This window comes from Zeus faber (assembly GCF_960531495.2).
Source record: "Zeus faber genome assembly, chromosome: 17".
NCBI classification, from domain to species: domain Eukaryota; kingdom Metazoa; phylum Chordata; class Actinopteri; order Zeiformes; family Zeidae; genus Zeus; species Zeus faber.
The window spans coordinates 19,551,831-19,562,460 of NC_137204.1; the positions used below are offsets into that span (position 1 = coordinate 19,551,831).

General features: G+C 40.3%; 1 protein-coding gene across 1 annotated transcript; it reads left to right on the forward strand.

Moving 5' to 3' along the window:
* The first annotated feature begins 433 nt into the window (after nt 1-433).
* Nucleotides 434-10,245, forward strand: LOC307243187 (myosin heavy chain, fast skeletal muscle-like). Its single transcript, XM_080017854.1, has 39 exons — nt 434-652; nt 738-881; nt 981-1,137; nt 1,224-1,251; nt 1,334-1,439; nt 1,522-1,614; nt 1,698-1,761; nt 1,835-1,933; nt 2,210-2,313; nt 2,454-2,592; nt 2,709-2,827; nt 2,930-3,079; nt 3,171-3,341; nt 3,432-3,735; nt 3,848-3,912; nt 4,004-4,091; nt 4,211-4,328; nt 4,405-4,528; nt 4,619-4,755; nt 4,841-5,096; nt 5,185-5,427; nt 5,511-5,687; nt 5,782-5,927; nt 6,014-6,104; nt 6,209-6,598; nt 6,692-6,818; nt 6,976-7,094; nt 7,212-7,408; nt 7,492-7,675; nt 7,772-7,937; nt 8,076-8,200; nt 8,294-8,602; nt 8,692-8,895; nt 8,994-9,119; nt 9,233-9,403; nt 9,501-9,605; nt 9,723-9,818; nt 9,901-10,032; nt 10,143-10,245. Exons 1-39 carry the CDS (start codon nt 446-448, stop codon nt 10,161-10,163), a joined length of 5,802 nt encoding a protein of 1,933 aa, XP_079873980.1. The 5' UTR covers nt 434-445; the 3' UTR covers nt 10,164-10,245.
* Nucleotides 10,246-10,630: the final 385 nt, after the last annotated feature.

Here is a 10,630-nt window from a genome sequence, read left to right on the forward strand (position 1 = left end):
TGTGCCTGCTCTGCAGAATGTCCTCTATATAAGAGGGCTCTTGAAGAGATGCAGAGACTGGAGGGGATTTCAGGAGCTTCCAACTGGTGGTAAGTCAGACTGATGCTTGAGCTCACATTCATATTAAAGCAGTTAGTACTTACATTTACATGAAAAGTTTATTGAATCAATCAGCATTGAATGTGTGGTAGTGTTATTTAGAAGCACATTAAGCTTTGTGCATTATAATTAATGAATCATATGTGAATTACTGACATCACAACATATGTCTATTTTAAGGGGGATACCTGTGAAGATTTCTTTTGTGATTAGGAAGACAAAAAGGTAAAGTACACAGATTTCAGGTTTTGATCTTTTCAGAATGTACAGAATTCAGACAGTATGCTTGAAAAATTGATATATGACTGATGGTATTTTCAATTTATTTCGACAGTAAGCCGCCATCATGAGTACGGACGCAGAAATGGCCGTCTATGGCAAAGCTGCCATTTACCTCCGTAAGCCAGAGAAGGAGAGGATTGAGGCTCAAACCAGACCATTTGATGCCAAAAGTGCTGCATATGTGGCTGATGTTAAGGAGCTGTATGTCAAATGTACTATCACAAAGAAAGACGGTGGCAAAGTCACTGTGACAGTGCTTGATACAAAGGAGGTGGGCTGTAATGCATTTAAAGATATTAAATATAAAAACGTACTGCTTTAATTGTTAATAATAAAAAATGTGTTTCAATATTAAGGAAAGAACAGTCAAGGAGGACGATGTTACCCCCATGAATCCTCCCAAGTACGACAAAATTGAGGACATGGCCATGATGACCCATCTCAATGAAGCCTCTGTGCTGTATAACCTCAAAGAGCGTTATGCAGCATGGATGATCTACGTAAGAAAGTCTACCTTCCTACTGATTCATGTGGATTAGTATTTAAATACAGCATCAACCAGAGAGTTGAAATGCTCTGTTGGATCTCATCCTTTTCAGACCTACTCTGGCCTGTTCTGTGCCACTGTGAACCCCTACAAGTGGCTCCCAGTGTACGATCAAGAAGTTGTGAATGCCTACAGAGGCAAGAAGCGTATGGAGGCTCCACCCCACATCTTCTCTGTCTCTGACAACGCCTTTCAGAACATGCTTGTTGGTATGTGAATGCCAAGAATAGTTACAAATTATCAATTTAATTTGGCTTTTAAGTATAGAAGAAAAAATATTTATTTTGTTTTACAGACAGAGAGAACCAGTCAGTCTTGATCACGTAAGTTTTACATGTATTGGAATCATATAAATAAAAAGGTTATCAATAGAAAAAGTCTATAAACAAATCTCTCTTCAACTAGTGGAGAATCTGGTGCTGGAAAAACTGTGAACACCAAGCGTGTCATCCAATACTTTGCAACGATTTCTGTGGGAGGACCCAAGAAGCCAGACTCAGGAAAGATTCAGGTTTGTTACAATGAATAAGCTGATTAAACCAACGACAAAAATTAATTGATAGAAATGTTAAAATGTCAAACTTGGATGACAGGGTTCCCTGGAGGATCAGATTATTGCAGCCAATCCCCTGCTGGAAGCCTACGGTAATGCCAAGACTGTGAGGAATGACAACTCCTCTCGCTTTGTAAGTATGGAAGATTTTAACCCTTCAGAGATCTTTAGTCAGTGACTGTTTCTAAATAGTAAACATGATGTTTTCCAAAACAGGGTAAATTCATCAGAATCCATTTTGGCACAACTGGCAAACTGTCTTCTGCTGATATTGAGACATGTACGTATCCAGTAAAAGAAATTGACTCTTATTTTACTTGGAGTAGATTTTGGTTGATGAACCATTCTTACAGATCTGCTGGAGAAGTCCAGAGTGACATTCCAGCTTCCAGATGAAAGAGGCTACCACATCTTCTACCAGATGATGACCAACCACAAACCTGAGATTATTGGTAAAATGAATTTCTAATATCTGTGCGTTACTGTCGTGCAAGGTATTCTCATCTCGGGTAATAAACCTTTAACTTAGGTTAACATAATGAGAATTTTGCAGTTGCATTTAAAATTAGAACGAGACTTACTTTAACTCTCATCTGTAAATGAATGCCCTTGAGCAGGGATTGTGCACTTTTGTTTGTCCACTGCGATTTCTTGAGCAAAAACATCAAAAAACAGACTCATCACCTGCATTCACAAAATAAATACATGTTAACGTGTTTAATCCTCAGAAATGACGCTGATCACAACCAACCCCTACGACTTCCCCATGTGCAGTCAGGGTCAGATCACTGTGGCCAGTATTGATGACAAAGAGGAGCTGGTTGCTACTGATGTCAGTACTTTTTAAAGCCTTTTCTACCACCGTAAAAAACAATTTTCTCACATTTATTACCTTACCTTTTTAATCACATTTCTGCTAATAATTACAATAACAAATACAATCAATAATTATTTGTGTTTTTGTAACTCCAGACTGCCATCGATATTCTGGGATTTAACGGTGATGAGAAGATGGCCATCTATAAGTTTACTGGTGCTGTGCTTCACCATGGTAACATGAAGTTCAAGCAGAAGCAGCGTGAGGAACAGGCTGAACCAGATGGCAACGAGGGTTAGTTGGAATTTATGGATCAGGTTTCAATTATTTTTGCATGAGTAGTTCTTCTGTATATTATAAAATGTCATACTTACCATGTTCATAATTCCCGGAATTCCTTCGATTTTCAGAGGCTGACAAGATTTCCTACCTGCTGGGCCTGAACTCAGCTGACATGCTGAAGGCTCTTTGCTACCCCAGAGTGAAGGTCGGAAATGAGTATGTCACCAAGGGACAGACTGTACCTCAGGTGGGTAGGATAGGTCAATTTAATATAGGTACATTATACAAATAATACAGATTACATTGTTATATATTTATTTACATGTTTATTTAAATATTTTTTTCTCAGGTCAATAACTCAGTGAGTGCCCTGGCTAAGTCCATCTATGAGAGGATGTTCTTGTGGATGGTCATCCGTATCAACCAGATGTTGGACACCAAGCAGGCGAGGCAGTTCTACATTGGTGTGCTGGACATTGCTGGTTTTGAGATCTTTGATGTAGGTATCAATATTGGGATTGCAAATATTGGCTATTCATTTATCTAAAAAAGCAATCCAAAAATAATACTCATCCTATTGCCATGTCCAGTACAACAGCATGGAGCAACTGTGCATTAACTTCACCAATGAGAAACTGCAACAGTTCTTCAACCACCACATGTTTGTCCTGGAGCAAGAGGAGTACAAGAAGGAGGGCATCATCTGGGAGTTCATTGACTTTGGCATGGACTTGGCTGCCTGTATTGAGCTTATTGAGAAGGTACTACTAATGATTAGATATGTTATTATCCGTAGTATCATTCAAATTATTATTATTTCTAACATTCCTTGTGACTTTCCTTCAATTAAGCCAATGGGCATCTTCTCCATCCTTGAAGAGGAGTGCATGTTCCCCAAGGCTTCAGACACTACCTTCAAGAACAAGCTGTATGACCAACATCTTGGTAAAAACAAAGCCTTTGAGAAGCCCAAGCCCGCCAAGGGCAAAGCTGAGGCCCACTTCTCCCTGGTGCACTATGCTGGAACTGTGGACTATAATGTTGCTGGTTGGCTGGACAAGAACAAGGATCCCCTGAATGACTCTGTTATACAGCTGTACCAGAAGTCTGCAGTTAAGCTGCTGCCTGTCCTGTATCCAGTTGCACCTCCTGAGGGTATTATTTCAATTTGAAATCAGTTCATTTATACACATTATGTAATACTTAATTATACAAAACCGAATGATAAAAATTGAAAATAATATCAAATTCATCAATAAATTCACAGACAATACCAAGAAAGGAGGCAAGAAGAAGGGTGGTTCCATGCAGACAGTGTCCTCACAGTTCAGGGTAAGAATGAATTAACGTAAGAGTAAGTTTGTTACTTAAATCAACATATACGTTTTCAATTGCCTCATCTGATTTGATCTCATATCTACAGGAGAACTTGGGCAAGCTGATGACCAACTTGAGGAGCACCCACCCTCACTTTGTGCGTTGCCTGATTCCCAATGAGTCAAAAACACCTGGTACACGTGCTTTTAATATTGTTTCTGAAGGGTGCTTTAAGACATATAATGAAAGCATTTTTGACTGTATAAGGTTATGGTTTTGCTGTAATGATCAGATTGTTACAACTATTTCACAGGTCTGATGGAGAACTTCCTGGTTATCCACCAGCTGAGGTGTAATGGTGTACTGGAGGGTATCAGAATCTGCAGAAAAGGTTTCCCCAGCAGAATCCTCTATGCTGACTTCAAGCAGAGGTATTAATGAACACATACAATGAAATATATTACTAGTTAACAATATTACAAAGTTTAACAACAACTTTTACAAAAGGTACAAAGTACTGAATGCCAGCGTCATCCCTGAGGGCCAGTTCATTGACAACAAGAAGGCCTCTGAGAAACTGCTCGGATCAATTGATGTGCCTCATGATGAGTACAAATTTGGGCACACCAAGGTAAACAACAATAAATATGATGCTATTCTGTATTGAATTAATTCACAGATTATGGTCATCGGTATCAAATATTTCTTATGCCTTCCGAAGGTGTTCTTCAAAGCTGGTCTGCTGGGTACTCTTGAGGAGATGCGAGATGATAAGCTTTCTTCCCTCGTAACAATGACTCAGGCTCTCTGCCGTGGCTATGTCATGAGGAAGGAGTATGTGAAGATGACGGAGAGGAGGTAAATGAAGTGCAATGAAATCTAAGAGCACCAAACGTTACTGATGAAAAAGTTACTGATTTCTTTCAAATATTTTCCTTCATAGGGAAGCAATTTACACCGTTCAGTACAACATTCGTTCATTCATGAATGTTAAACACTGGCCATGGATGAAGGTGTACTACAAAATCAAGCCTCTTCTGAAGAGTGCTGAGACTGAGAAGGAGTTGGCCCAGATGAAGGACAACTATGACAAGATGAAATCAGACCTGGCTGCTGCCCTCGCCAAGAAGAAGGAACTGGAGGAAAAGATGGTTTCTGTTCTGCAGGAGAAGAATGATCTGCAGCTTCAAGTGGCATCTGTAAGTAAATAAAAGAACCATTTAAATGTATTGTATTTCCATTGCAAAAAAACAATTTTCTTCTCCTGCAAATTAAAATATAAACCAGGAAACAGAGAATCTGTCAGATGCTGAAGAGAGATGTGAGGGACTCATTAAGAGTAAGATCCAGCTGGAGGCCAAACTCAAAGAGACAACCGAAAGGCTGGAGGATGAGGAGGAAATCAACGCTGAGCTGACTGCAAAGAAGAGGAAACTAGAGGATGAATGCTCTGAGCTCAAGAAGGACATTGATGACCTGGAGCTTACCCTGGCCAAAGTGGAGAAGGAGAAACATGCCACTGAGAACAAGGTAAATGAAGAGTTAAAGTCATCGTTATCACATAATGGTAGAACAATCCACCAATCATAAACATCTTTTGTTTGGACATTTAGGTAAAGAACCTGACTGAGGAGATGGCCTCTCAGGATGAGAGCATTGCTAAGCTGACAAAGGAGAAGAAGGCCCTCCAAGAGGCCCATCAGCAGACTCTTGATGACCTGCAGGCAGAGGAAGACAAAGTCAACACGTTGACCAAGGCCAAGACAAAGCTGGAGCAGCAAGTGGATGATGTGAGTTCAACAATTCTATTATGACAATATATGTACATTCATGTAATTATATGCATTTGTATTGTGAATTATGAGCACAAATTTGAAAATGCAGCTTGAAGGGTCTTTGGAGCAAGAGAAAAAGCTCCGTATGGACCTTGAGAGAGCCAAGAGGAAGCTTGAGGGTGATCTGAAACTGGCTCAGGAATCCATCATGGACCTGGAGAATGACAAGCAGCAGTCCGATGAAAAAATCAAGAAGTAATGTAAAGCTGAGCAAATTCTCTTTTGAGTAAAATACCAGCAATGAATTCTTATTGAATGGTATTCTGTAATTCAATCATCAGGAAGGACTTTGAGACAAGCCAGCTGTTGAGTAAGATTGAAGATGAACAATCCTTGGGCGCTCAGCTGCAGAAGAAAATCAAAGAGCTCCAGGTGTGTAATTCTTGCTCTAAAATACCATAGAAGTAACTAGCATGAATGAAGATACTTTAATAGTTACATAAATATTAATTTCATAAATATTGTATTTCACAAAGGCTCGTATTGAGGAACTGGAGGAAGAGATTGAGGCTGAGCGTGCTGCTCGTGCCAAGGTTGAGAAGCAGAGAGCTGACCTCTCCAGGGAACTTGAAGAGATCAGTGAGAGGCTTGAGGAGGCTGGAGGAGCCACTGCTGCTCAGATTGAGATGAACAAGAAGCGTGAGGCTGAGTTCCAGAAGTTGCGTCGTGACCTTGAGGAGTCCACCCTGCAGCATGAATCCACTGCTTCTGCTCTCCGTAAGAAGCAGGCTGACAGTGTTGCAGAGCTGGGAGAGCAGATCGACAACCTCCAGCGTGTCAAGCAGAAGCTTGAAAAGGAGAAGAGTGAATACAAAATGGAGATCGATGACCTCTCCAGCAACATGGAGGCAGTTGCTAAGGCCAAGGTAGTGCAATTTAATTAAATTCAAATACCATTGTCATTATAGAGGTACAGAAACTAAAAACAAATGCTGAAATGTTTAAACATTCATTCACAGGGAAATCTTGAGAAGATGTGCCGTACACTTGAGGACCAGCTGAGTGAGATCAAGACTAAGAGTGATGAAAACGTTCGCCAGATAAATGACATGAGCGGTCAGAGAGCAAGACTGATGACAGAGAATGGCAAGTATTTGTTTATTGAATATGATATCATATCATGATTGCTGAAATGATATCCAACCTACATTAAAATGTACTTTTGCAAAAAGTGACAAATGTGCATTTCTGAAAATACCTTTTTAACATTTCCGATAATTTATTTTTCATAATTTCAACTCAGGTGAGTTTGGTCGTCAGCTTGAGGAGAAAGAAGCTCTTGTCTCTCAGCTGACCAGGGGAAAACAGGCCTTCACACAGCAGATCGAGGAGCTGAAGAGACAGATTGAGGAAGAAGTCAAGGTGAGCCAGACCTTTTAGTAATCATTTTCATATTAATTTTCTAACAATGAAACATTTTAATAACCATATATAATTGTGTATCAGTCAAATAGTTTCATCTTGATATTTTTTCTACAGGCTAAAAATGCTCTCGCACATGGTGTGCAATCAGCCCGCCATGACTGTGATCTCCTGAGGGAACAGTTTGAGGAGGAGCAGGAGGCCAAGGCTGAACTGCAGCGTGGAATGTCGAAGGCCAACAGTGAGGTTTCTCAGTGGAGGAGCAAGTATGAAACTGATGCTATCCAGCGCACAGAGGAGCTTGAGGAGGCCAAGTAAGAAAAAGGTTTTTCTTTTGACCAGCTTAAGAGTTGGTTTCAAAGGACTACAATACTTAAAGTTGGTAATTCATTAACAGGAAAAAGCTTGCCCAGCGCCTTCAGGAGGCTGAGGAGCAGATTGAGGCTGTGAATTCCAAATGTGCCTCTCTGGAGAAGACCAAACAGAGACTCCAGGGTGAGGTTGAGGACCTCATGATTGATGTGGAGAGAGCCAATGGACTGGCTGCCAACCTTGACAAGAAGCAGAGGAACTTTGACAAAGTGTGTTGATATTAATTATCATGACATTGTGTAAAGATATTAGACTAGTTCAAGACAATTGGTTACATTTATGGCTGCATCAAAATTATTCTACAGGTTCTGTCAGAATGGAAGCAAAAATATGAGGAGGGTCAGGCAGAGCTTGAGGGAGCTCAGAAAGAGGCTCGTTCTCTCAGCACTGAGCTGTTCAAGATGAAGAACTCCTATGAAGAAGCTCTGGATCATCTGGAGACCATGAAACGTGAAAACAAGAACCTGCAACGTGAGTTAGTATGGATGATTCCAGCACAATATTTATTATTTGTATGTAGCATCTCATATGTAGTTATTATTATGTATATAATAAATCAACAACATTGCAAGATTTACTATTAAAATACAATGTTCAACCCTTATGCAGAGGAGATCTCAGACCTGACTGAACAGATTGGTGAGACTGGCAAGAGCATCCATGAGCTGGAGAAGACCAAGAAGCAGGTGGAGACAGAGAAGTCTGAGATCCAGACTGCACTTGAGGAAGCTGAGGTGAAAAACAGAATTCAAATACATAAAATACAAACATGACCAAACATAACTTCACAGCATGCCAATGTATTCAAAAATATTATTGATCTAAAGGGAACTCTGGAACATGAAGAGTCCAAGATTCTGCGTGTCCAGCTGGAGCTCAACCAGATTAAGGGTGAGGTGGACAGGAAGCTGGCTGAGAAGGATGAGGAGATGGAGCAGATCAAGAGGAACAGCCAGAGGGTGACTGACTCCATGCAGAGCACTCTCGACTCTGAGGTCAGGAGCAGGAATGATGCCCTGAGAATCAAGAAGAAGATGGAGGGAGACTTGAATGAGATGGAGATTCAGCTGAGTCATGCCAACCGCCAGGCTTCTGAAGCCCAGAAGCAGCTGAGGAATGTCCAGGGACAACTCAAGGTATGGCACAAACAGCTGCATACACCAATATATGTGATCCCAACATCAGGTATATTATTGACTTTTTCCCTTACACAATCCCCAATAAGGATGCCCAACTGCACCTTGATGACGCCCTCAGAGCCCAGGAAGACCTCAAGGAGCAGGCTGCCATGGTGGAGCGCAGGAATGGTCTCATGGTGGCAGAAATTGAGGAGCTGAGAGTAGCTCTGGAACAGACAGAGAGAGGCCGCAAAGTGGCTGAGCAGGAGCTGGTGGATGCTAGTGAACGTGTTGGACTGCTGCACTCTCAGGTAAACTAATAAATATTAATTCTTGCAAATTTTCTGTTACTTTTACAGTATTATGTACATATTATGATATTAATTGCTGAAACAAACCTTTCTTTTAGAACACCAGCCTTCTGAACACAAAGAAGAAGCTTGAGACTGACCTGGTCCAAGTCCAGAGTGAAGTGGACGACACTGTTCAGGAAGCCAGGAATGCAGAGGAGAAAGCCAAGAAGGCCATCACTGATGTAGGCTTCACGATTTTTGGCAGTTTTTACATATTATGGTATCCATCTCAGATACTATAAGTGTGATGTTTCAATCATTTAAAAAATAAATATTCAAATAAAATTCAATTAAGGCTGCCATGATGGCTGAGGAACTGAAAAAAGAGCAGGACACTAGTTCTCATCTTGAGAGGATGAAGAAGAACCTGGAGGTCACAGTGAAGGACTTGCAGCACCGTCTGGATGAGGCTGAGAACCTGGCCATGAAGGGAGGCAAGAAGCAGCTCCAGAAACTGGAGTCCAGGGTAAAACAACATAGCTGACATTATACATTACACAGCATTATGTTTAGCGGATGTAAAAGGTTTAATTGGAGAGTTAATTCCTCATTCCGCTCTGAAGGTGCGTGAGCTGGAGACAGAAGTTGAGGCTGAACAGAGACGTGGAGTAGATGCTGTTAAAGGTGTCCGCAAATATGAGAGGAGAGTGAAGGAACTCACCTACCAGGTAGGGCAGCACACATGTATTATTTACAGTATTTCCAATGATTGCAAATTATTATGGCTAAAGAGTAAATGCTAGTAATTAAGTGAATCAAAATTTGCCACTTCAAATATACATTAGACTGAGGAGGATAAGAAGAATGGTGCCAGGCTGCAGGATCTGGTAGACAAGCTGCAGCTGAAGGTGAAGGGCTACAAGAGGCAGGCTGAGGAAGCGGTAAGTTGAAATGCAATGACATTGATGTATTTCATTAATTTCAGTATCGTAATTAATAATGTTATATAATATTCTTCAACAGGAGGAACAGGCCAACACTTACCTGTCCAAGTGCAGGAAGGTTCAACATGAACTGGAGGAGGCTGAGGAGCGTGCTGATATTGCTGAGACTCAGGTCAACAAGCTGAGGGCCAAGAGCCGTGACTCTGGAAAGGTAAATGCATTTTAAGTCCATATGTATTGACTTAAATATTGTTAAATATTAAATTATTATTGTCTGTTCAATGGATATGGGGGTTTATTTTTATGTTTTTTCTTTTCCAGGGAAAAGAAGCTGCTGAATAAGCCTTTCTTATTTGACGTAAAAAGTCATAAAATATGACAATGCTTGAATTGCAATAAAATCTATAAATGTTTTAGAAATTTTTATCGGTGTCTCTTATTCCTGTGTTCAGCTGAAACTCTCCTAATCAAAATAATAATTGACAGCAAAAGTCACTTTTTTTTTGTTGAAATATATATTTTGAAATAACATATTTTTCAGACGTTTGTTCTATCGTATATATTGAGATCCATCTTAACTAAAAGTGTGATCGATTTCAGCCGCCAATAGTCAGCTTTTTAGTTGGCATGATTTAAGAACACAGTATATAGTATGACAAATGTTTTAATAATTTATAGTAGATCAGGATGCTAATGGTGTGCCAGAGTAGCAGACAGACAGTAGTAGATATGTTGCATAACTGTTAAAGAACACCAAATAAATGACACTAAGAAAGAGAAAAGATTTTACAGTGTAGAGTGCCACTGGA